This window comes from Hydra viridissima, unplaced genomic scaffold (assembly GCF_058129835.1).
Source record: "Hydra viridissima isolate aposymbiotic clone 2 unplaced genomic scaffold, HvirCarnegie_v1 scaffold_7, whole genome shotgun sequence".
Taxonomy (NCBI): Eukaryota; Metazoa; Cnidaria; class Hydrozoa; order Anthoathecata; family Hydridae; genus Hydra; species Hydra viridissima.
Genome location: NW_028324306.1, coordinates 6,901,891 through 6,929,640, shown reverse-complemented (window position 1 = coordinate 6,929,640; position 27,750 = coordinate 6,901,891). Strand labels below are relative to the sequence as shown.

General features: G+C 28.5%; 3 protein-coding genes across 3 annotated transcripts; all 3 read right to left on the bottom strand.

Annotated features, from left to right (window-relative positions):
• Nucleotides 1-3,185: 3,185 nt before the first annotated feature.
• On the bottom strand, nt 3,186-8,076 carry LOC145184148 (18S rRNA aminocarboxypropyltransferase-like). Its single transcript, XM_090093960.1, has 7 exons — nt 6,857-8,076; nt 6,714-6,751; nt 5,728-6,064; nt 5,431-5,500; nt 4,973-5,082; nt 4,681-4,756; nt 3,186-4,150 (listed from the first exon to the last, which is right to left on the bottom strand). The coding sequence occupies exons 1-7, from the start codon at nt 6,993-6,995 to the stop codon at nt 3,970-3,972; spliced, it is 951 nt and encodes a 316-aa protein (XP_089950086.1). The 5' UTR covers nt 6,996-8,076; the 3' UTR covers nt 3,186-3,969.
• A 3,658-nt stretch (nt 8,077-11,734) lies between these two features.
• On the bottom strand, nt 11,735-14,747 carry LOC149885907 (uncharacterized). The gene is made up of 2 exons (XM_090094292.1): nt 14,729-14,747; nt 11,735-12,498 (listed from the first exon to the last, which is right to left on the bottom strand). Exons 1-2 carry the CDS (start codon nt 14,745-14,747, stop codon nt 11,735-11,737), a joined length of 783 nt encoding a protein of 260 aa, XP_089950418.1.
• Nucleotides 14,748-15,003: 256 nt separating this feature from the next.
• On the bottom strand, nt 15,004-23,893 carry LOC145183940 (uncharacterized). The gene is made up of 7 exons (XM_090093194.1): nt 22,763-23,893; nt 20,730-20,795; nt 20,352-20,407; nt 20,136-20,211; nt 16,664-18,333; nt 16,372-16,423; nt 15,004-16,254 (listed from the first exon to the last, which is right to left on the bottom strand). Exons 1-7 carry the CDS (start codon nt 22,899-22,901, stop codon nt 15,467-15,469), a joined length of 2,847 nt encoding a protein of 948 aa, XP_089949320.1. The 5' UTR covers nt 22,902-23,893; the 3' UTR covers nt 15,004-15,466.
• Between the last annotated feature and the right edge of the window lie 3,857 nt (nt 23,894-27,750).

Genomic DNA, 27,750 nt, shown 5'->3' with positions numbered 1-27,750 from the left:
AACTAATCTTAATTTGAAAGCAATTATAGTGCTTTTATAGACAAAACAATACAATACTCTGGGGCTTGAATCTACACTGAAGTAAGGTGATGAACCATGCACAAAACAGCTTGAAGCTACATTACAAAAACTGAAAGTTCAGTGACAAGCATACCATGGAAAAATTTTTATCGGAAATCATGTGCATAAATTGCTTCAGGTTCCCTTTCCCTTATAAATGAATTTATTCCAAATCTGAAACATTATTATTAATAACAATAATAACAAGTAATATAAAATCATGCAATATATCTTTTAAAGAGACATTTTTCTTTTTTAGAAAAACTCTATGCTATATAATAATAATTCCATTCCAATTCTTATTTATGATGAAGGATTCTCTGGGATAAACCTGTACAAGAAAGCAATCGAAATCATTACAAACTATAAACTACTATTTCGTAAATTTTCTGCATGCTGTAGCATTATCTACTTAAAAAAAAAACAATGACAACAGAAATATTAAATGATCTAAGTATGTTTTATTTGATTTTTTTCTTTTTCTTTCTGTTTTTAATGAGTTTCTCAAAGCGCTTTGGAATTTTATTGTGTGTATAGTTATTGAGGTTGAAGAGTATACTGAAACTACAACAGTTGCCTAGCAAGATAATTTTGATGATTTATGATGATTTAACTTATAAAGCTGGAATAATAAGTACAAAATAATTCATACTGCTATCATTTTTTCTTTGGAAAAAAACATTGTTGAAATGATGCATTTTTATCGTATTACTTGGCCTGAGGCTTTAGTGCCTCCGAAGTTACATGTTGGAAGATCACGCTATTCCATTTTTGAAAAAATGGGACGCTGGCTTTGGATTGTATGGCGAAAAGGTGGAGAACTAATTTGTCATGAGTTCAACAATTTAAAGCGTATTTATTAATCTATTCCTTGCCAAACAAAGCGATTAAAAAGTATCTTAAAATATTTCCATTAGAAAACAAATCCTAAAAGTAGGATGTTAATTCCATAATTACAAAAAAGAAAGAGAAAAAACGAAAATTGTGAATTAAATTAAAAATACTTTTAGCAACAGCATTTTACGTTTCTAAATAACATATAGTTCCTTTTTTTTTTTTTTGTTTTTTTTTGTTTTTACTAAAGGCAAATAAAATGTAGTTGTAATGATCAATAAGGTAATACAGAAAAGCGCCTTTTTTGTCAATTAAAAAAATTGAATGCTAAGAACAGCCAAAAGAAATAAATAGAAGAAGGTCTCCTAAAACTTTTAAGGTCTTAAAAACTTAGAGCGTAGTGTCCAAAAAATGTAAGTTAACCTGCCATCTTTCTTAACAGCAAATGTTAACGAATGTTTAGATGTTCCTTCTCTTGTTTTAAGTGTTTTAGTACACAACTGGGTTATCTTTAAACCAATTTAAATTAAAACAGCAACAAAAAAATTATTTATGTTGGAGAATATGCAGTTTTCTTGGTTTCCAGCAAAAAATTACGTTCTTTGCTAAGGGCCGTAACCATTTTAAAAACGTTGATTTTTTTTCGTAAAATTTGCACATGCGTACAGTAACATAGCGCTACCAAAAGACCGTGCTTACCGTGTATTAACTTTTCGGCGCCTTTTGTTTTTGTTTTGTTGTCCAAGATCTAAAACTTTTCAAGGACGCCTCGATGCTTACCAACGTATCTTCAGAATCGCTTGAAGCTACGTTGGAAAGCATCGAGGCGTCGTTTAAGATCTGTAGTTATTACATTGATGATGATCTTTCAAAATAGGCATTCAGAAAGTATTTGAGAGGATTCTAACACTAACTTACGTCTTGTCGTTAATTATCGAATTAGCTGGGTCTTTAGATATTCTATTGTTAATGACAAAGGTGATAATTAATTATTTTGTTTGGATTGCGATAGTTTCAATATCGTTACTGCACTTGTAATTGTGTGTAATCGTTTTTGTTTCGTATTTTTAATTCGGCTGAGTAAGTTGAGATCGCAGGTCGACGCAGGTAGCTTAATAGTTTTAAAATCAAAAGATTCCAGAGAAAAGATTGAAGTTAGTTTTGAAATTTCATTTAGAGGCCATCTTTTTCTAAGCCAATTCCATATTTAAGAAATAAAAAAAAAAAATGCTGCTGATCGTCAACTAAATAATAAAATTTTCACTTTTTTATCCAAATATAAGTATTTAACCCAGAAAAACTCAAACACAGAACAAAGGAGAAAAAAAGTCTTTTTACAATAAATTAGAACGGGTTAATTGAGGCTACTTTAGTCAGTGAAGAAACCATAACTTTATAAAAGTTCAAACGTCTCATGCTCGAGACGAAAAAACATTTGGAACAGGTTGCTAAAATAATAAAATTACAGTATTAAAAGCGTCGTAGTTATGCGTTATTGATAAGCACTGGTGACAAGGTTGTGTTCAAATTTATATTGAAAATCTTTTGGTTAAAAAGTATCAACTGTCCATAACTGAAATATATACAGAAAACATTTAACAGAAATTAAATTTCTACTACATTATAAAAAACGTAAGCATCCGTGCTTTTCCGGTTTTTAACAATTAATAACAAATGATTACCAACTTCTATATCAGTGATTCGAAATAAATCGAGTTTGAATTCAAATTTGAACCCTAATAAGTTCAATAAAGTATAAAAAGATAACAGTATAACATGATAACATAAAGAAATATTGAGCTACTGACGAACTATTCAGCAAATTTCTGGTAAATTTTCATGACTTTTTTTTTTTTTTAGCTTAAATACTTTGTTTCGCCCTGCATAAAACTTTATTAAAAATATTCGTTAGAAAACAAAAATATAGAAAACATTTTTAACAACCCGCATAGCAAGTTATTTTTAATAATATTTTCAAAATTTACATTTTGAAAATATTATTAAAAATAACTTGCTATGCGGGTTGTTAAGGACAAAATTTACATTTTGAAAATATTATTAAAAATAACTTGCTATGCGGGTTGTTAAGGACAAAATTTACCAAGTCGAAAGAAATGTCAGGTATCTGAAGAACTAGACCTAATTTTTGTAAATGGTCTTCAAGTTCGTGTTCTACGATAAATTACGTACGATTAATGCACAAAATCAAACTTTTGATTTTTTTTTAGATAATTCAGAAGTTATAGATAAATCTATAATTTTCTTGGGTTGTTAACAAAGAAATATCTGTGTTTAAAAAAGCAAGAAATTTTATTGTTACAAGTTAATATTCATACATAGTTTGTTATTTTTAAAAAATAGATTGAAAGAATGCTATCAAAACACTGGGTCTGCAGTAAAAGGACGTGCTAGTATTCACTACAGTATTCTCTATTCGTAGAAATGGCAGAACGATGTTCGTAGAAATGGCAGAACGATGTTCGTAGAAATGGCAGAACGACGCTGATTTTAAAAGTCGTGCACACCTTCCATAAGGTATAACATCCGATTCCATAACCGTCATTCAGTTGCTAATGAGGGTATCTTTTTAAAAATTGCTTTAAAATGTATTCAAAAGTTTCCAGTAGGAATCCTTTGATTGAAATCAATTTTGTTTGTGTGCTTCGTCATGTATAAATAACAAGTATTCTCTAAAACTTCACAAGTTTTTTAATTTAAGGTTCATTTTTTTAGGTCGTACTTGATACAATCACAAGAAGACTCAAACAACATCACTTTACATATTTGTCGGACGATTTTTATCTTTAGTGTCCTATAATTTCCTTGATAAACTCACATTGAAAGCGAGGTAATAAACTCACATTGAAAACGAGATGCTTAATACTTAGTGCTTAATACTTATTTCAATTCCAATAGCAATCCCATTCCAAAAAGAAATTTGATTATAGTAAATAAAATTTACAATCTTCCTCTAAATCAAAGCACCCAATTATTTCAAGCAAACAGATTCCTCTTTAACTTCTATAACTACGTTACTGTTGTATTCCGACATTTTATATTTCGTTTTCCGACATTTTATATTTCATTTTCCGACATTTTATATTTCGTTTTAGGTATAGTATTTCCAAATTTATCAACCCGTTCGTCACTATCTGATGAGTCTGATGATTTATCATCATCCTCTTCATCGCTCACAGATTCAGTCGAAATATCGCTATCACTCAATTCGTCAAATTCATGATCAGGAGAGTTGAGCCTAACAATTTTACGTAAAAAAAAAGCATATGACGTAAACAAAAAGTATGACATAAACACAACAAGAAAATTAAAAAAAAAAAAAAATAAGCAAATGAAAACGTGTTTCTTAAATCTCAAAAGGGGTCATTCGTATATTATACTGAACTATTTCTTAAAACACTTCAGCCCTTCAATCAAAGACACATCACTTTGAAGGTGGAAAATACTTATTCTATGCATTTGAGTTTTTAATACATATTTTTAATACATATTTTAACATCATGCATTATTTTATTAAACAAGCTCAGTAATTTTTACTTATTGTCGATGATTCAACAAACTTCTTGAAGCTAGAACCATATTCCTTTAGAATATGACATTTAAAATTCACTTTTGTCTCAAATGTAAAAAAGTCTTTTTTACAATCGAATGTTCCACAAAAAATGCAAAAATATGCATAGCTCATGGTTTAATCAAAAGTGAGCAAAAGCAGAAGAGCTCAATAAACAGCAATAAATGGGCTGTTATTACCTAAAATTAATTACTGACCTTTTCCCAGGTAACAGTGCTGAAGCTCTGTTAGGGTTAAAACCTTCAGTAAGATTCATATCAATAAACTCCATGTCTGAAATTAAAAAAATACTTGAAGAACGTAATTAAAAAATAAAAATTTCTGACTTTTCAATGAATAGAGTCCAAAATTACATATATATATATATATATATATATATATATATATATATATATATATATATATATATATATATATATATATATATATATATATATATATATATATATATATATAAAAGGAGTTCAAAATTTTAAGGGAAAAAAATACCTGTATTTTTTATTGCCTGGTATTCTGATTCACATTTTTCAAGCCATTTCTTTTCACAGGAACGAACCTCACTATCTGTATTACATGCACTATACATCTCCAACAATTCTCTAACGATGATTTTACAGAACAACATAACTATTCCATCAATACATGACCACATACATGAGTAAATACATGACCAAATACATGAACAAATACATGAACAAATACATGAACAAATACATGAGTAAACAAGAAAATACCAATCAATTAGTTTTCTATTGCTTGGTATTTTCTTGAACAAAAATTTAACTGTTGCAAAATTAAATTTTTGTTTCAACTTAAAATTTGCTGTCTATAATCATTTTAAAATAGATTACTTCTATTAAAAAACTTATTTTTTCCATAAAATCTCCAAAAATTAAACACTTTATCATTTAATTATTAAAAGTAATAAAAAAAATTTATATTTATACCTGTTTAAAGAAAAAAAGTTTGGACCCCATTTAAATCTTTGAAGTAAAATCTCACCAAAATCTTTGAAACCTAAATTTATATGAATAACGTGGATCTAGAAAAGTTACGTATTACACAAAACATAAAAAAATTTAAAAAACTTAAAACAAGTTTTTTTTTTTACTATTTACAACTGTTTTTATAAATATACATTTTCATGATATTTAGAAATTTATAATTATAAACAAAGTTAAGAATAAATTTATACAATTTGAATAAAAATTTGGTGATAAAAGTTTCAAACTAAACTTGTTTACCAATAATATATAAACTTGCTGCAAATGCTTCTACACATGACAATTTGAATGGCCTTCCATAATTAACTGGATTAGCTGCCAACAAATGAGGCAACAACCTTGGGTTATTACACTTCATTCTATCAAATGGTGTAGAGTCTAGCTTCGCCCATGAACAGTCAATTACTGCTGCTCCATGATTAAGAACAACTTCGTAGTCTGCTTTCGATACATATTTTTGCCCCATAGGACTGAGCACAACTCCATTAAACCTGTGATTTAATCGAAGAGGTTTAACTAGTTCAAGACGCTGAAGTTTCCGACCAGTACATCTTTTGGGATCACAATGCCCTAAATCCTAGTGGAAAAATGAGGAATAAAGAATTTAATTATCTATAAATAAGTAAATTACTATATACAACTTTAATGAAATTGCTAAAATTCACTAGTAGTTAAACTGCTTAATTCACTAACTAGATTACTAAATCTACCTATAATTAAGTTTTACAAAAATGCTTACAATAGCTTTTTTCTTTTTGAATTCATCCTATGTAATTACTTTTCGTAAATTATATATATATATATATATATATATATATATATATATATATATATATATATATATATATATATATATATATATTATTTTTAAAATAATTACATAGGATGAATCCAAAACATTAAAAATTAAAAAAATTAGCGTTGATATTCTATTAGGAACTAAAATTTAAAATGTTTGGATTAAAAGCATACAGAATTAAGTTTTTTTTTATTGTTTCTGAATAATTTGATAGACTCTAAAGAACAGCACAAAATAAAAAAAGACCTCTGAGTGAACTAAGGTTTTTCTTTCTCCTATTTTTCAGGTTTACAGTTAAAATATTACAAATTTAGTTTTAATATTATATCTAAAGTACAGCAAATAGAAATACAAACAGGTAAATCTTTTAAAATTGGAAATTTAGATATAGGTTACTAAAAAGTATTTCATTTAAAGTTTTACTTACCCACATAGCAAGTGTTAATGGGAAATTTAAATGATTTCCTAAAAAGTAAAATTCATTATAATAGGGCGAAAAGAATACCACTCTCATACAAAAAAAACTCAGTTACTCAGCTTGATAGTAACTATTATAGTAAATATACAGACCTTCATTTTGTTCTTGATTGCTGGGTAATGAACATTCATTTTCATCATTCCATTCTTTCACCTTTCTAGAGTTTTGTATTGTTTTTTTCTTTTCAGAATCTACAAAGCGACCTCTACCTCCTCTAGCCTTTTTCCCCATTTTAAACCAAAAGGAACGAGATAAAACTATATATATTTAAATACAACTATACGGATTATTGATTCATCTTAGATATACACTGAAAATAAAGGATTAAATACAAAATACATAAAATAACTACCTATATACAGAAAAAGAAAGACTAATGGAATTAAAATGATCATTTCCTATTCAAAGTATAAAGAATTGCATTTATTTGAATTTTAAATTTGACCAATAAGTGGTTTACATTACCTAAAAACCAGTTTAGGCATTATTTTGTTCTATTTAATCATAATTTTTAGCAAACTTTATATGTAGTTTGGGTACTTTTTATTTTGTTACAATTTGAGTTACTAGTAACTCTGTCAAGCAGCTCTTAAATTTCTTTTTTGAAAATGATAAGATAGCAGTGCAACCAGAAATCATATGGCAGTAAGGCTACCAAAATATTAAACTAAGCTCTAAATTTCTAAATGAATAAAAGTGGTATAACAATTTAGTTTATATTATAAACATATAAATTAGATTATACTAATAAACTAGTAGAACATAAGAATATTCTTTAAGTCACCTGATGCAAAGTGAAATTTTAGTAGTGCTATAAGAAAGTGATATGGTAGTCAAGCTACCAAAATAACTAGCATTATAAAAACAAAAACAATACTGATTTTTATGAAAAATGAAAATTTTTTAAATTAATCAAAAAAAAAAAAAATTAATCAATATTACAATTAGCTTACATCACAAATAAGACTTTCCTGATTTCCTGATCTCAAAGCCTTAACTATAACATCTGATATAAATACTTAGAAATTTAATTTTAATATTAGCATTTTTGCAAAATAATAGGTTTTTTAAATTTACATTTAGATATCACTTGCAGTACTGGGTGGTAGAACAAACTTGTACTATTGCAAGGACAGATCTAAATGTAAGTCTAACTGCCATAATCACCCCTAAAGGTTTTGTATATCCAAGATATATACAATAAGTGCAATATATAAATAGTCTGGCATCTGTAATAATCTATAACATCTTGGTTACAAAATTAAATAATGAAAAAGTTATAAATTAATATATTTAATGTAAGAGTTAAGTAGTCTTTATAAAACCATATAGTATTGCCACAAAAAAACAATAGGAAAATTTACTTAAAATAATTAAACATTAATAATAAAAAATTCGTTGATAACAAATAGATCTGCAATGTCTACAGAAAGTAAATATTTTCAAAACTTGATTTTCAAACAAACCAAAGATTTTTTGTTAAAATCAGTTTCATAAACACCATTAATTTACATTTCCTTAAAAACGACTATTTGTGTATAAAGAATATTGACAATTATTTAAGTATTACTAATGCTGGCCAATTGAATTTTTGTGTTCGCCTTAAAATTTATGGAAATCATCTCTTAATTCTTAAAATCATATTTTATTGATTGTTTTCAAATGTGGGGGTGAATTGAGAATTATTACTATTATTTTTTATTGCTTATAGATGAGATATTCTCAAAGAACGAGTGATAGAACATTGCATCCATAGGCCTTTTCAGAAAATTATGGATTATAACGTGCGTTCATTGCATTTCTATGGATGACCTAAGACAGATGCTCATATTTGGAGCCTTTCCATTTTATAGTCTGTAGTTGCGAATCGCTGACTTACTAACATAACAACCAGTTTGACCGAATTGGGGTGAACAACTGAATTTACAACTGTTTATTTATATATGACAGTTTTTTTAAATAAAGATGGTATCAAATATAAATATCCTCAACTAAAAGTCAAAGTTTATTTCAAATGTCTTAAAAGAAAATTATTTGGCGGGAATAACAGTTAGTCTTTACGAAATCGTCACTAAAAACATTGTCATTGCAATATTTCAAATTTTATCCTCTTACCCGCTATTCATAGAGTTTCTTCAATTGCACCACCCGATGGGATATACTGGCCGAAAAATGATTGACAATCAAAACTTTTTTTAAAAAAACAATTTTAAATGCAGTAGAATCGATAAATTTAGAAACAATATGGTTATAAAACAAATATTAATCAGAACATATCATTCTACAATCACATCAAATGGTTAACAGCAAAAAAATTAAATTTAAAATTATTTAGAACCTTTTAATTAAAAAGAAAAATACAATCATTCTAGTTCCATATTCTTCATCTGAACTGCTGAATTCTCGATATTCTCGATATTCAATAAACTGAACTGCTGAATTCTCGATATTCTCGATATTCAATAAACTGAACTGCTGAATTCTCGATATTCAATAAACTGATTGCTTTTTTACGAAGTGCTTTTAATCTCGTTGTTTTGCAAGAGGAAAATTAAATTGATCTGTGTTTTTACGTCATGATATTCTTGAAAGGTTTTCGTAATCATATAAACACAGTTTATTAAAATTATATCATTTCGTTTCATAACTTGGCGGACTCTTGTGCTTCCGAAAATAACAGTCCGACCGGTGCAAGGGGATCATTAACTGCTAATGACCCATGTATTATAACTTAATGAATGGTCAAATTTCCCAACTACTAACTTATGCGACCCATTCTCTCTACTACTCAAAAAATATACCATTTATTTATTTATAGGATTTTAGTATTTACTAGTATAATGGTTATTATTGACATATAAATATTTCAAACTAGTTGAAATGTTTCAATAAATATTTCAAAATAGTCGGAAACTATATCGGTTTCAAATTTCATTTACTGTTTTCTCAAAATTACTTTCAATAGATTACCATTAGTCTCGCCCCTCAACGCTTTGTTTGTACATAAAAATCAGCAGTTCTTTACCATACACATCAAATCGTTCATAATTTAATTTCATAACCACTGTTAACACAATTGAAAATTTATTACAGAAGCTAGCATCAACTCCTTTAACCTCAGCTCCATTTTTTGGTTCTTAAAGATGCAAAGTGCAACATTCCAATCCCTTGAATTTGAACTACTTAATCCACTTTTAGCCTCATTTTTTCCCAAAGACATTTTGTATGTCTTTCATTTTCTTTTTCGTTTGACTTTTTTGCTTAGCAGGTGTTTTATTTGTAGAATTAGCCAATTCTAGTTTATATGAAGTAAGGAAAATATACTCTATAAATTTGATCCAGGCTTGTAACATGGATAATCTGTGGTTAAAGTAGTCTTCCTTTATTTGAAAAAATAGCACTAAGCCTGAAGTATTCATATTTTTAAGTTTTAATTTGCAATTTAGCAAGAAGATTCGGTATACTTATTTAAAACTTTGCCATCAAACATTGTTGATGTACAATGCCCGGTAAAAGTTTCCGGTCACTAAAAGTTTTAATAGTTTTTAACCTATAATAATTGATATTAAATTTTAAAATTGTATATAAGCCATAAAATAATTCAATTAAGTTGTGCTAATGTGTTTTTAATATTGAAATGTTTTCTTCGTTTTTGGATAATAAACATGCTCGAACATACTTAGTAAAAAATTTGTAAATAAAGTTCAGCTGTTCTTTTGTCATAATTTCGTTGAAGTTAATATAAAATATTGGATTAATAAATTAACACTAGAAGCCCCAAGGTGGATCAGTTGATCCAAACACGACTTTGATACTTTGCTGAAGCTAAAGTTTTAATGTTGAAAAAATGATATTTTATGACTTTTATTACTTATATATTATTTACTGAAAAGCGGAAAAACTACATAAAAAACACATTCAGAGATGCGACTATAAATATTTATACCTTGTAATCCTAAGCTGGATCAATTAATCCACCTTATAGAAAACGTGCATATACATAACAATTTTAGTCAAATAATTAAGGTTATTTGCAATGTTTGCATATATTTGACAAGCACTTTCCACAAACAGGTTTCTTAAAATTTGCACATACTGTTGATGCCAGATTACGTTTGCAGTTTGTTTTTATCTGGCATCTCAAACGAATTGATAATTGTGGTATTACTGTTGGCAGCAACCAGGGATTTTCGGTGATTAATATTTGCTTCTCTTGACTGTTCAGATAAAAAGTGTAAAGAAAACTTTCGTCTCGAAACTTTTTGTTGTGTAGCTTTAAAAATGATGCAAGCATTTACACCAGTCAAGTCCAAAATATTGAAGAAAACAGCTAGCGGCCAGCGTCGGCACCCAGATTTTATTGACATTTGTCGACACATTGAATCTAACATTATCGACTTCACATTTATTCGCAATGTAATAAATTATTCCCTCTGGTTTCTTATTCCTGTCACTTTGCTTAGTCGCACCTCTGTTGATAATAAAATTACAGTTTTCTTGTCGTTTGCCTGGTAGACAATCAAGTTCAATGGGCCATTTATGTAGAAAGTCGAATCGTGAAGTGGAAGTGGATCAAATGCTGGAATTTCTTTTCTACTATGTTTAACTGTTCCAACAATTGAAGTTTTCTTTTGCAAATGTTTTGTTGCAAGATCGACACTTGTAAAAAAGTTATCTGTAGAAACATTATACCCGCGGCCTAAATATGGTTCCATTAGTGACATGACCACATGAGTACCCAAATTTTCTACACGGCTTTCATCTTTACCTAGATACGGTTTGATACTGAGACAACATTTAGTCTTTAGATCAGCTAAAATCCAGAATTTGATTCCAAACTTGTCCGGTTTATTAGGCATATACTGTATAAAGCGACACCGAGCTTTAGTTGGGAACAACTGCTCATCAATTGTTAAAGATTCCTCAGGTATATAGCATTTTTGGCTGTTTTCTACAAATCTTGTCAGCATCTATGACATAAGAGCAAATTTATCACTTTGGAGGAGCTCTCTACGTTCTGAACGTATATCAAATCTAACGTTTTTTATGATGTCTTCAAATCGAGAATGCGGCATAGTTTCTATAAAAGCTTTGTCGCCATATTTTTCAGACCATAAGAATTTAACTGGAAAATTTCTTGCGTTCATGCATCCGCGAAGATATGTTAGGCCTATGAAAGCATCAAGTTCAATGTTGCTTATATTCCATCCTTCATTTGATAAATTGGTAGATAAAACAGTACATTTTTTGTTAAAGCGTGTAAACCCTTTATCCATAATTAGTCTAAATGCATCAATAGGTGTCAAAACATTAAGAAAATAAGAAGTTGTTCCGCTTTTGGGAGTAAACACATTCTGAGTTTGAAATCTTCCAGTTACCTCAACTTTTGACCCAATAGTCCATTTTACATCATCTCTACGAGTTTTAACAGTTAAATAATTACTCCCGCCGCATGAATTTTCTTCTACGTCATCATTGCTACTACTTTCTGAATTGTAAACTAAAGTATTACTTTCATCGTCATCAGAAAGATTATCTTCAACAACATCTGCCACGTCATTTTCTTTCGTTGAATCTGATTCATCACCACTGTCAATTTTCGAGAGTTCTTGTAATATGAACAAACAATGTTGCGCCGCCACATGTTTTGGAAGTTGATATGTAACTGATTGGTCAAATGGAAGAGGATGTGCTACAATAGAAGTTTTTGATGATGAAACAACATTAGCGTTTGCTAATATTAATATTAATAGCTTTTATGATTTTTCTACAGGTCAAATAATAGTAAGTTTCATACTTTAAAGCAGTAATATTAGTGTAATTGTGGTGGCAGCATATTTATACCAATTATGCGGAAACAATATTTTATTTTATTCGCTAATATTTACATTTTATTTCTTTTTTTTTTTCGGCTTAAATAATCTGTATAAATATGCTGGTAATTCAGATTTAGGCAAATCATGCTACTAAGCTTCTACTTAGTGTAAAACGCGCCGTAATTTGGGTATAAAACCTATGTATATATATGTAGGGTGAAAGAAATTTATATATTTAATATAACTTACATCAAAATTAACAGTTTTAACTGTTAGTTTTATACATTTAAACAAGAAATGGATATAAATATTAAGTTTGATCAATTGATCCACTTTGGGGTTTCTAGGTACATAAAAATCCTGGGGCTTCTAGTGTTAATTAAGTTAATATCTTATATAGCTGAGTAAAATTTGATATTGTTTTTTAATTTCCAGTTTATAAAAGTGCATTTTGATTATTTTTAGACTAAAATTTTAGAAAATAATATAAAATGTCAAAGAAATGTAATTTATCACTAGAACTAAACGCGTTCTTCAATTGTTACTCTGGCAAATGATGGTCGTTCTTCTAGATATATTAAAAAATTGTCGAAATGACAGCAATCAACAGTGAGTGATACTATTCGTCGGTTTAAATGTACTGGTACAAATATAGATAGGAAAAGAACTGGACGTCCTGCAAAACATCAAAGGCTGAAGACAAGTCAGTTAAACTCTTATGTAAACGAAATAGACGATTAACAGCCCAAGAAATAAGATCTAACTTCAATCCTGCTCATAATAAAACTATTTCAGAAAGAACTGTAAGACGTCGCTTGAAAACTGTTGGCTTAAATGATAGAGTAGCTGTTAAGCAAAAACCTCTTCTAAAATCGATAAATTGAAAAAAAGAGGTTTCACTGGGCTCTAGCACATTCAAGTTGGACAGAAAAACACTGGCGAAATGTATTGTGGACGTACGAATCCAAAATTCTTGTTTTTGGAACAAAGCAACGAATCTATGTGATATATAAATTGAAAAATTTCATTTACAGTGTATACTGCCCACAGTCAAACATGGTAGAGGTTCAGTAATGGTGTGAGGCTGTTTTGCTTTTAATCAGGTTGGAAATCTCTTGAAAATAAATGGAGTTCTCGATAAGAAAGGATATCATAAAATTTTATGTAGACATGCTATGCATTGTGGAAAGCGTCTAATTGGCCAAGAGTTCACCATGCAACAGTATAATGACCCAAAACACACATCTAAATACTGTACAAACTGTTTGCAAAAAAAAAAAGAAGCTCGCGGAGGACTCAAGATTATGACATGGTCCCCACAATCCCCTGATCTCAACCCAATGGAGTTACTATGAGAACAACTGGACTGTGAGATAAGAAAAGAGCGTTCTACATCAACAACTCATTTGTAGTCAATTTTGCAACAAGCGTGGAAAAGTATTTTTCCAATTTATTTGAATAATTTAATCAAACGCATGCCAAAACTTGTTTGTGCAGTAAGGAAAGCAAAAGGTGGATTTTTTGATAAAAAAAAAAACAAACAACTTTTGTTCGTGTTATATTGCATAAACTTGTTCATTTTTATCATAGGTTTAAAGACGTTGATTAGTTTGCAATTATTTGTAATGATATTTGGTTAATTGTAATTAGTTAATTTGTTTTTTATATGTTTTTTACAAAAAACAGAGTGACCGGAAACTTTTGCCGGGCAGTGTATAAAAAACTTTACTATTAACTTTGTACAATTGATAAAAAGAATACTGTTATTAATATTTAACTATAGGTTGCTTTTTTTTTGCTGTGTTTCTTATATTTCCAGGGACCTTAGTATGGTGTATGTAAGAAAGGACGTTTTAAAACTTGTCAAATCTTTTAAAACTGTTGAATATAGAATACCAATCAGAGTTCAAATATCTTTCAATAAGAAACAAGCTTAAAATTATGAAATTGAAAAAACACTGAACCGGAAACCAGTAAGAAAGTAAAAAATTTAAAAGCTTCAATGTGTTAAGTTGTTTTTCCAAAATAAAAAATTAACCTTAAGTGTCAGATTCTCACGCTTTAGAATTCTGTGCATTTTTATTAGCATAAGAATTACTAAAACTAGGTTGCACAATTTGCTGATCAAAATGCTATGCACCTTTTTACTTCCCCCAACCCTTTCCATGTTTAAAAAGAATAAGTCAGAAATGTTTGGTACGGAAACTCGCTAGAAAAATATTAATACTTAAAAAAAAAAAACAAAGACTCTTGAAGAAAATGTAAGAAAATATAAACAAATAAATAAATTTTATTAAAACACGAACATAATCGATTTTTTTGTTCCGATGGCGAAAAACAAAAAAACAAAAAAAAACCACACCACACCACGCTACAAAACAAACAAAAAAGCATTTTACACGTACAATAAATGAAAACAGAAAAGCAATCAAACAGAATTTTTTCTTCTAATTTATAATTACACAGAGTAAACGCTACAAAACATGCACACACACACACTAAACTTAAACCGAACTGGAAGGGTGAAAACCTTTTAAAATAACACACCTAAAACGTTGTGCTCATTTTATACAATATTAACAAGTTAACGAACTCTAAATTTCAACTGTAGTTTTTAGGTAAAAGAGCAAAGATAACTGAAACTTCACTAAATTTATTTAAAACATCTAAAATAACTTTTGAAGTTCTTGAAAAACGTTTCCTTTTGCGAATGCTGAAATCCGATTTAAGTAAAAACAAAATAGCAACTATTAATAAAATGATTTGTAAACCGACAGGGTATAAAATAATAAGTATAATAAAAATAAATAATAGTCTAGAATCGTTTAGAACTTTTTTGTAATATAAAAAATTTAAATAGGCTAAACAATCAAAAGCCATTTAAAACTAATACTCGCCGCTTTCCAGCTCAAACAAAGAAACAAACTGATCGTTTTGATCTAAGCCATTGTTAGAATAAATAACATCACCTCCATTGCTATCGAACACATATTCATTTCTTGAATGTAACCCATGATCGTGTCGCATGATTAAATTATCAATTTCACTCGAGTGAGATTGGTAGCATAGATCTAAATAAGGATTATTAATAAGAATTTCTTTAGGCGGAATACTTTGAAAATGTATGGCGTGAGTTGATTCTGTATCCATTTCAACCCAACTGAGGTCTTGGTCATTATTTACAGAGTTGATACTATTTATCGAGTTTGTGTTTTGAAAGTTATCTAAGTCCATAGCGAGATCATCTGATGAGCTGATAGGAGAACTGGAATCAAACTCAGCTTTTACCTGCAGAGGGTGGTTAACATTACCCAATGAATTATGCTGATTAGAAAAAGCTCCGGTATGATTAAAACCATTTGACAAGGATGCTTGATCAATGTCATTTAAAGTTCCGTTTAAAGAAGAAAGCTGGTGATTTTTTAAATTCTCACCATGACTAGAACCAAGACTTTCGTAAGGATTCGTAACAAAATTGTCAGGACACAAAATATTAGGAATATCGGAGATTGAGAAAAATGTTTGTTTATTTGACTGTTGAGTGGGTAGAAAGTTCTTTCTTAGAGACTTTTGTTTGCTGAGTAAACAGCTTTGATACGATTTATCATTTTTTATTGACAAAATTTCAGTAGGCATAGAGGTAAGATTGCTAGGCGACGTGGGTTTCGATAACTCTAGAAAAACAATGAGAAAAAAGAACTTTTTATAAAAAATATAGAAAGCAAGAATATTTTTTTGAATAATTTTGCATTAAATATATGAACGGAATTCTCTTCTAAACATCAATTCACCTCCTATAATATCAATGATGTCATCCATTTCATTATTTGACTTTACAACACTCTAAAAAAAAAAAAAGAAAGATATTCAATCATTTAACTTGATATAACGTAATAAATTAAATAATTAAACAATATATTAAAAAACGAAAAAAAATCTGGCGGCTTTAAAGAAAACTAGTGTGTAGCAAAATCATTATTACAAAACATTTCAAATGAAAATATGTAAATGAAACGTATTTCTTTGCTGAAGACTTTTAAAATTTTAACTAAGTATATTTTAAGAAAAGTATAATAAACATACCGATTGTATTGCACTCTGCAACTTATTTTTTTGTGTGCTTAAATCTGGAACCAAATTGCTTGAAGAATTTTTCTCTTGCTTAATGGATTCTTTAACTTCATTTAAACTTGAAAAGTAACTATTAGGTTTATATGGCTCTGATGAGGCTCTTTCCCTAAACTGATCATTTTTAACATTTGAAACAATTTCCTTAAAATTCCCCAAAACATTTACAACTGCAGGATTTATTATGTAATCATTTGAGTATTTTATAGTTGAAGGCACACTTTGAGAAAGTTGGCCTAAATCGGTAGCAGAAGCAGACAAATGCGTAGATAAATGTTGTTGAGTCATATACGTAACACCATTTGATTGATAGTAGTGAGGGATTGCTATTTTTCCTTCACTGACATAGTGAGGCTGCTGATAAATAATTGTTGAGGGACCACTCAGAGATAATTGCAAGGGAGGTTCAGCAGATTTTGGAAATATTGTTTTCATTTCAGTTTTATCATCTAACTTAGCATAACTTGTTAAAGGCTGAAGAACATGCTGAACCTGTTGAGTTGGTGCATAGCTAGCATGCATGACTTGATACTCTGGTATAGACTGATTAGATGCAGGAACTGCTTGTATTAGTTGGTATGTATTTCCTCCACCAGTAGAATATGTTGTAACTTGAAGAACTGATGAAGTAGGAATTGAAAGAGGTGAAGAATTTGTAGAAGTTGTTATTAACTGTGGGTCTTTAATTCTATTAAAATCTGAAGAATTAGAGCGACCCCCTTCATAGGCTAATAAACGCTCAATCAATCGAGCTTTAGATCCTGAAACAAGTAAGCCACGTTGTTTCAGTTGAGCACGTAATTCAATAACTCGCATCTCTTCAAGATTTTTACCTTCTAGTGATAAAATTACTGAAGGTTCATTGTTCAAACTCCTATCTTTTTCTACAACATTCTCAATTTCTTCTGTCATATTTGCCATTGGATCTGCATTACCCTGAAGTGCATTTAACATTGCATTTTGCTGCATAACCTGTAATCGAAGGTACAATGTTTGCTGCTCTAGCAAACTCTGATAGCGTTCATCAATATGATCATCTTTCAAAGATCGCATTTCAGCTGGTCGACATTCATGGAATTTAAGCTTTTTAACTCTTGGTTTTTGAGGTCTAAATTTTTTATTAACTATTGCTTTGACCAGCTTTTCATTTTCTTTTTGTGATAATGAAATCTGTGTTGCAGTTAGCTTAGTGTTTTTTGAATACTCATTGAGTTGAATTTGATTTGGCAGCTCATTGCACATGGATTTCAGCAATAAATCATTTTCTGAAAACTCTTTATCTGTTTTGTGTAAATTGGTGTTTAACTGAGTTGCATGAACTGTTTCAAAAAAGTGTTTAGGAAATAATGGACTTGGTAAAGGAGAGCCAGGAGAAGGAGTGCATTTAAGTGTGGTTATTCTGCTTTCTAGCTCTGAGATTGTTGCAGAATCTGTACCCTTGTTAGCATAATCAAATGAAACTTCATTAAGTACATTTTGAATTGGCGAATCAACAGACAAAATTTTTCCCTGTATAAGTTCTATGGGACCAGGTCTTTGAAGTAAATGCTCACTTAGGTGGTCAGCAATACGCTGCCGCTCCAGCTTTGTAAGTGTCTCAAGTAAAGCACCATCGGCTCGAGTGTCTAAATGTAATAAATTCAATTACACTTTTATTTCTAAACATCTTTCAAGTTATATGATAAAATTATAATCAAAATTTTATTACAAAAGTTAATTAAAAATTACATTAACCATACAAATGTTAGCTGTGAAAGGACAAATAGTTTACAATATTATAATTAAGACACTGACTTAGTTTTTAAATTATTTGAAAGAGAACTGGTTTGGCAAATCTAAACTAATCATAAACTAATCATACTAAAAGAAAAACCCTATAACAATTTTGATAATAATAAAACAAAATCTTTCTGTTTTTAATACTATTTTTATTCTATCTTAAATTCCAAACTAAAAAGTCTCATAAAAACCCTTAAATGTTGTTAAATTTATCAACAATGACAATTTTATATAATATTTTACAGGAAAAACAAAACAGAACAAATTAAAATAATTGATAAAGTAGTAATCATTTTAACAATTGGTTTGAAGAGAATATTGAGTGAAAATCAATAAATGCAATTATTTTTTAAAACTATGTTTTTTATATACACTTTCAAAGTGTCATTCTGTATAAAAAAAAGTCATTTTACAGAAATGTAATTACAATTTAAAGAGCACATTAAGAGTGATATGCTTAGTACTCTAAGGAATTTGGTAATCAAATATTAATATAAATTCAAATCTATTTAAAAGCCACCAAGCATCTATACATCATCACCAAAAAACTGAACTTGTGGATGGTGAACTACTAATTCACTTAAACTAAAATGAAAGCTATAGTTGTGCTCATTGAGCATAGGTACATGAAAATGTTAAGGATATACGATTAATATTTCTGGAAATTTAAAACTTGTAACTACAGTTTTCATTAATTATAACAGTATTTCATTAAGTATATCCCAACAACTCTGGTTCTTATTCAAATTTTGATAAATTCTTAATCAAAATTACTAAGTAATATTTTAACACAATCAGGGTGTCACATGCAATTTTAAACTATCCCCCCTCTTAAAAAAAGTATGCAAAAAAAAAATTATAATTACGATAATTATAATTAATATAACTGAGTTATAAATTTAAAAGCAACTGTATTTTTTGCAAAGCCATTTATAGTTTGTTTCAAAATACACATAAACTTTAGCGAATAATAATTTATTTTTTGTGATTATTTTAATTTTTTTCAAGACACTAATTTGATTTTGACATGACACTAATTTGATTTTGACATCAGAGCAACTGTCACATGAAAATTGAAAAAATGTTTCCAGTTAATAGCACTCTACTATAGGTAATTTAGACAGAAGATTGTATTCATTGTTCATTTCTTGTTTATTCAATATGCTCTTTAAATATAAAAATGTCATGACTGCTACTATTTGGAATTTTATAAAAAATCATTGAATTAGTGAATATCACATGCCTATTTCTTTTGAAACTGCATGCAATGAACATGAGTTAAATATATGAAACATCAGAATGGACATCAGTTTGATACTATATGCAATAATAGAATGGATCATATCAATTTTTTTTTGCTACAACTTAGATAATTGCTATATGTATGTATGTATGTATGTATGTATGTATGTATGTATGTATGTATGTATGTATGTATGTATGTATGTATGTATGTATGTATGTATGTATGTATGTATGTATCTGTATTATAAATATTCACATATAATACACACATGCATACACATACATACAACCTTTGCTTGCTAAAAAACTAAGAATAGTTAAAAATATGTGCTTTCTGTTGATCTACATTATATGGAAATCTGGTCTCACTAAAACAACTTAAATATATCAATTTCTCATTCACCTGTCAATATATGCCTTTGGACTAGCTGGTTACGACTTGGTCGGACACGTATCTTCTTCTGAAGAAAATCGCTTGTCTAAAATAAAAGTTCTTACTACATAACCAAATGTAAATGCAATCATCACATTTTTAAATAAAAGTAGAGAGCAGCATATGCTTTAGCAATGGTTTTCTGGAAATATATCCACAGGAAATTATAATGATCAACTGATTTACCTTCCTCCTCTCTAATTGAGTGACTTTATCATATATTCCAGGATTGGTTAATTGAGCTGAAAGTATAAAATATAAGTTTAGATCAACAACAAAAAAAAGCTTTCTTTGTTTTACAGCTTGAGATAATATAACACTTCAAAAAAGCTTTAACTCTTGTTTTTACTTCATTGATATTTTTTCACTATTGGTCATAAATTACAATAACTGACTTTACAAAACATTAAATATTAACTTAGATATTTTCAATGTTTTGGTGCTGTTAAAAGGTACCAATAAACTATATTAAGGTACCAATAAACTATATTTAAAACTGCCCACAAAAAAAATATGTTAACAATAAGGTTATGTAGTTTGCAAACTTGATATTATAAAACACACCTGGAATAATATGGCGCTCAACCAACGACACACGATCTGGTCTGTTTTTCAATCTTCTAGCGAGTACTAGAAATAAAAATAGTTCAACTTTAAGTTTGAAATCAAGTTTATGTAGTGGCAAAAAAGAATTAATTACATACTTAGCTTTTAACTTTTAAATGAAATACAAAAAGTATATCTTGTTTATTATGTAATATGTTTCAAATTTGTTATTAATAAATAAGAGACTACATTTATATTTTAAGTATACTTTGATATACAGTAGCTGATTTTATCAAAATTTACTGGGATCATTGTTGTTATCAAAGTGCAAACCTTTGTGTAAGATAATTTTATAAAAAAAAATTTATTTAGAAATGATTAAAAACTTAACAAAAATGTTTGAGTTAAAAAGGTTATGAACAACCTTTAAACATTTAATTTAGCTGCTTGCAATCTCTCTACTTTTCAGTTGAGGAGTTAATTTTTTTTAAAAACATTTTTTACAATGGGAAAGAAGGGACTAATTCAATCAGTTGAGCAAAAGGAAAAGATTTCAATGTATCAAATTACAATAAAATTTGCTTTTGAAGAAATTTAGAGCAATTGCAACCATTTTCAATGTGTTTTGACTTGTTTTGGTCAAAGTAACCCAAAATTACAACTGAGAGACAACAAAATTACAACAGATGAAAAAACTTATTATTTTTTTTTAAAAAAACTGGTCTTAGAAAGAGCATTATAGCCCTAAAAGCAGATAGCCTTAAACAAAATTGTGACACATCTAAAAGCTGCAGCAGATTAAGAAATCAGAAAACAATTATAACCACCTGAACATCATCATCTGATGATGGAATGTAACCTGATGATGGTAAAAAAAAGATTCTCATTGTCCTTACATGCCGGGAAATTTTCTCAATTTATGGCTGTTTGTAAACTTTCTGCTAAATTTTAAAGTTATTGTGAGAGCCTTTTTTAGAATGAGTTGAACCCCAACTTGAAAAATGTAATAGAAAAGTTCACTAAACCCTATATTTATGACAGAATTGTAAACAAATGACAGAATGACAGAGCAAGAACTTGAATTCATTTTATGTAATTTAGGTTCAGATGAGAAAAAAAAGACATCTGGTAATTGGATAAGAAATAGGTTTTACAGTTAAAATTGACACAACGCTGATAAATTATCACTTAAAATGAATCTACAATGGATTAACTGAAAATTGTTTTAATTACCTTGGGTGAACAGCTGTGATTTCATTTTTAATTACTTTGGGTGAGCAGCTTTCATTTTTAACAGATTGCTAACCTTTAAATATCATAATTAAAGTATCCACAAACAGTTTTTTTTTGTCCATAAACATCAATTTGGTGTTTGTACTCTAAATGGTACCAAATTTTCAAGGATAAAGTCTGGAATTCAAACAGAATTAAACAATTTTTGTTGTTAACAACTAACTTGTTCATACTTTTTGCTAAAAAGTGAAAACTTTTTATAAAAATATGAACAAAAAAGTCATCAACTACATTTAAAAATGTAGTTGATAACTAATTTGAACTTAGATACAAAGAAATAGTCTTTGGAAATAGCTGCTTCTTCAACTTGTTTCCTTTTTGGTTTTGCTTTGTATATCCTTATTGTCTAAACCTTGTAAAATGGATGTTCAAAAATTTAAAAAAAAATTGATTTCTTCAAGGATTTATTTTACTAATTTTACTAAGTTAACAAGTTACATGAGAAAGGATTACATACTTTATTATCAATATTTCTATCTCATATACAATTGAAAGCATAGTCAGAAAAAGGTTCTGAAATACAGTTTACATTAAACTAAACTGCAACCTTCTTAAATGGGTATAGCATAAACCGAGTAAGCTAAAATTACAGTATATCAAAAATTAAGAAAAACTACTGCTTTATGTGCTGTTATAAAAATTTTGAAATGAAGGGCATCACTATTTTAAAAGTTTACATCCTCTATAAGTGTAGTATATAGCATCATATAAATTAATATTTAAAAGATTTAATTACAAAAGAAATACAAATTAAATACCTTCTTTATTACTAAACAAATAATCAAGAGAGGGAGAGGTTCTTTGTCTTCTTGAGCTGGCAACTGTCATATCTTCTTCACTTTCTGTAGAGGAATGTAGATTAGTTAAATTAAGATTGAAGATACATCTCTGTTCCATCAGCTATATGCAGTACATTTGAGGAACAGTGGTACAAAAAAACTTTCTAAAGAAGCTCAGTTAATTCAGTTTAGATAATTAGCTGTGTTACATATGCAGTCAGAGAGTAGAGCTATAACTACTGTTTGGTATAACAAATTACTACTTTTTGCTCACATATGATTTCACATTGCTAATTATCTAGAACATAAAAAGTGAAGAAAATTAAACTAACATATTGAAAATAATGCACACCAAAAATTATCGATAAATGGTAAAAATAAAAAACATTCAAAAAATATAGAATATAAAACATGGAACTAATACATTTTAAAAGCGATACACAATTTTATTTAATAATATTGAGCGTTTTCCCATTAATCGATTATGATTATATTACTAAAATTGGCAATCATTCTCTTTGATGAAGAAGTATTAAATAGTTTATGCCAATAAATTTTAGTGTGATTGCTTAACTAAAAACCTTATTTTGGAGGTACACTTAAAACTTTCCTTCAAAACATTTAAAAACGAAAGATTTATTATCTACGCAAGAAATAATCTACTTTCTTGTTATCTCAGATCTCCACGAGTCAGTCGTATTTGTAAATACAAATAGAAATAATATTTTATCTAAAATGATACTAGCTTCAAACCATACAATAAAATGACCATTGTGTAATATTATTATGTTTAAGCTATTGCTAAAACTTATTTACACTTTTTAATTTAAAATATGGACAGCATGACTTATTGCACTCAAAAAAACTTACCAAAATCTATAATCTGAAATGGAATATGTACAAAAACCACTAATCTGAAATTATGCGGCGATTATAAGTGAGTTAGATAAATTCACCTAATCAGATGTGCGTCATCATAAAATCCAATATTTACACAATTTTTCCCTTTTTATTCGAATTTGACGAAGCCTTTTCCACTTACAATAAATTTTTTTTTTAATTTTCTATTTTGTTGCGGTCGCTATCGCTGTTGTTGTTATTTTTGATTTTGTATTTATTATAATTGCTCTTAATGTTGTTGTGTTTGTAATAATTTTTATTACTATTGTGACGTTTGGAATTGCTTTTTGCAGCTGCAGTCGTTGTATCTGTCGTTTATATGCACTTTAATGTGAGTGACGGATGGGACAGTTCTTTGAGTAAGGATTAGGGTAAAAAATAGGAGGTTTTAATCTTTTTTTTTTTTAACTTATTTTATACATAATTATACAAAAAATAAAAAAAAAGGATCAAATTTAATTTATTACACCAATTATATCGGATGTTGTGGTGATTTTTGTAGATTGCGGAGAAAAAGTGTTTTAGTCAAAAACTTTAGTGCTGTTAGTTTTCAAAACAAACAAAAAAATTTTAATAAAAGATCAGAAAACAAAAATAATAAAAGATAAGAAAATAATCAGTGTTTGTTGTTTCATTGTTTCAGAAAGATCTCTCAACTTTTCGTCTCGACGTTGTGTGAATTTTTCTAATGTTATTTTCTTTTTAACTGAGAACTGACCTAATACAAAACATGTATTGCCACAGATTCGATGAGAAATTTCGCAATTAATGTTAGAATTTATATTTCATTCAAATGAACTATCTTCTTCCTTGTTCTTCTCTATGAAAATTATGTTAGTACAGAAATGTTAAAATATGCGCTGTTTTCTCATTTTCTTAATTTTAAGCTGATTACATAATAGCAGTTACTCCGTTGTATATCTTCTAGATTATCTTAAAAAAGTTTATTTATTATCAGCAGTAAAAGATCAACTTGGAACTTTAAAAACACGAGACAGTGTTTGATCCCTGGAACCGAGTTTTTGCGAATAAAAATAAAGAAATCATCGTCTGCAATGTGTAATCGAAACCATGGAGTATAATTCTTACAAAGAAAAAATAAACAATATCTAAGAAATATTTAAAAAAAAAAAAAAAAATCAATTCAATATTACATTTAATAATTATTCTGTATAAATAATTATTAGTTAATGTCTAATCATTTGGAACTGTCGATCATTTGTCGCACATCGTCTAGTCAGCAAATATCCGGTCATTTTTGAGTGAGCATTGAAAGACTTAGATATTTACTTTTCAAAACGCTATCTCTTAAATGTATAAAATCGCTGTTAATCCCGCTCTTATTCATCAAAAACACTCCAGTAAAAGTTTGACAGAAAATTGATTTTTGTCGATCTTTCCTCTTTTTAATTTCTGATTAAAATCTCAAAAATCTAAAGCATTTATCTTTGGATTTTGTTTTTAGTGGTCATCTTATGTTTAACAACCAGGACATTTTTATTTTGAAATTGGTCCGTAGTTTTATTTTGGAAATAAAACTACGGACCAATTTCAAAATAAAAACTTTAAGTTTGAGAATGTTGAGCGAAAAGTTCAAATAAATTTTACAAAATTTGACTAAAAACAAAACAAAATAAGAAAAAAACTAACATTTTAAACTTTTCAAACGTTACACAAGAATTTTATAAAAGGAAGTGAAATAAGAAGTCTCTTTATGCGTTCATTGTGTAAAAAAAAAAAAAAAAAAAAAAAAAAACTTAATACCTTTGAAACCATCGGGGAAAGGGGGGAGGGGTTGATTATTCAATCTCGATTTGCTAAAATGAATTTCTAAGTGTTATTTATGTTAACCATTTAAAAACTCTATTTTTTTAATTTATCTTTTATTTTTCATGTTGCCTGTTTGGCATTTGATTCCGTCGAAAATGGTTGCCAGCCAAAAAATTCTATTTTTATTGTCCTAAATAGAATGCAATATAAGTTATCCCACCTACGTATCTACAATGTAAACTGTCCAGAAAAAAATGTTGAGCTAAATTTCGTCCAGTCAAAAAAAAAAGATAATAAATCCTAAATATGATAAGGCGAAGATTTCTGATAACATAAATGATTTTAAAGATTAAAAAGAGAACTACACAACAGTTTACACAAGATAATTTGTAAAATCCCATTTTTATAAAACTGATCTTATAAGATTATGTTTTCCAGTTGTACCTCAGACAATCGTTAAGGATTAAACGTGCCACTTTTGTTCCATATTGCCACAGCTTTTCGAATAATTGTTCTTTAGATTTGAAAGATGATTTGTCCCATTCGCGCAATTGTCAACAAGATTGGTGTCGCACATGACACGTTTAGCTTGGTTTAAGTACATCTAAAAACATTAAAACGCATTACACGCATTTTTAATTAGCTCTGCAGAGACAAAAAGGATATATTAAACACGTCATAAAAGCGCCCTGTTTCGTCCCACATCGTTAAAGCTGATAAAACTACCAAATCTAAAATAATTTTTATTTCTAATAGTTTTCTAAATTTTCTCAGACACAAGCGTAAAATTAGAATGAAAGTAATCTAATAAACCCTTTTAAACAACTTCACGATTTGGTCTTGTTTGGTTTGAAAAGAATTATGTACAAAGTTTTAAATAGGTTTTATTTAATTGGCAAAGAAAATGCAGACCAGATATTTTAAAACTATAATTTAAAGTGTTCCATTACGCTTATTACACCATTACAGAATTGGCAACTATTATAGTGCTGACAATTAATTCAACGTCGACAACTATTACAGCGTCGACAGTTATTACAGCGTTGCTTATAAACTCTGTTTTTATTTAACAAAAGTATTTTACGACGTCGTTTGTTTATAAGAGGATTGTTTGTAAACTTTTTGAAGTAAAATTTTTTTAAAATAAACTTTTATTGACCTTTTTAGTGTAACAACCATTAAGTTTATATTCCAAAATCTTTTTTTGCTGAAATTATTTTACACTTTCTTATATTAACATGGTTATTTAGTTTACTATCTTACATATTTAAATCTTATAAAAGCATACTAAGTATAATGACAGATCGAAGTCTGAAGATTTTCTAATTCATGACAGAGTGATAGGGTGTAAAATTCATGACAGAGTGATTGGGTGTAAAATTACATTTGGGGTAGATACTAACGACACTAAAACATATCTCGACACAAGATTATACACGTTTGACTCCACAGAATTTAGGGTTCGTCTTGAATAATTGGTATCTCCAAGATCAGCAACAGAGAAATAGCAAGTAGATTGTTAATTTCTGAGAATTGAAATACTTTAAAAACATTAAAACGACAGGTGAAATCTGGAAGATAAAAAAAACTACGGAAAGCGATAACAGTCAATTTTCATCGAAGTTAGTTATTGTAATTTTTACCAAAACCTTCAAAGAAAACCGTAAGAACGTTTTTCTTCAAATACAGTTAGAAAAATTTTACTTAAAAAAAACAAATGGTGTTTATGTAATCGTTAGAAAGCTGAAAATGGCGGCCTTTGACTTCTGCAAACGTCAAAGAGAGCTAACAGTTAAAATTTGGAGGAAGAAATTGAAATAAGATGAATGCCCTGCCTAGATCGATAATCAGATTTGACTTCAATGAAACTTGTTTAAGTTTGCATTGTAAGTTGGTCAGGGTCTAAATAAGTCCCATAAGTTCCAACCGAAAATTGTAACAATCTTGTTAAATTAAAAAAAGATGCATAATTTGCAAATAAGCAGGTAGAGGGGGTATTTTAAATGCTAGTTTTTATTTTATGGTTTTATAAACTTTAAACAAAAAATCTTAATGCTTCCATTTTTTTTTTTTAATTTTTTAACCACTCTATATTATGTTATATTATTTTCTTAAAATAATCATTACTAAACTATAGAAACGTTAGAAATTTTGATTGTAAAAAATTATTATCGTAAATAACGTTTAAGGGCAAAAAATTATCATAACTCGATTTTTTCATTTAATAATTATCTACTGATGAAAACGTTGATGTAATACATCGCGAGATCTGCTTTGTGTAATATTTTTATATACTG

Bases quoted from the DNA above. Each gene is read 5' to 3' on its own strand.
- LOC145183940 (XM_090093194.1), bottom strand. From the start codon at position 22,901: ATGGAACAGAGATGTATCTTCAATCTTAATTTAACTAATCTACATTCC. The intron at 16,424-16,663 runs GTATGTTTATTA...TTTTTTTTTTAG, and splicing joins TGCAGAGTGCAATACAATCG to AGTGTTGTAAAGTCAAATAA. The intron at 16,255-16,371 runs GTGAATTGATGT...TTGTTTTTCTAG, and splicing joins CATCATTGATATTATAGGAG to AGTTATCGAAACCCACGTCG.
- LOC145184148 (XM_090093960.1), bottom strand. From the start codon at position 6,995: ATGGGGAAAAAGGCTAGAGGAGGTAGAGGTCGCTTTGTAGATTCTGAA. The intron at 6,065-6,713 runs GTAAGTAAAACT...TTTTTCCACTAG, and splicing joins CATTAACACTTGCTATGTGG to GATTTAGGGCATTGTGATCC. The intron at 4,757-4,972 runs GTATTTTTTTCC...TTTTAATTTCAG, and splicing joins CCAGGCAATAAAAAATACAG to ACATGGAGTTTATTGATATG.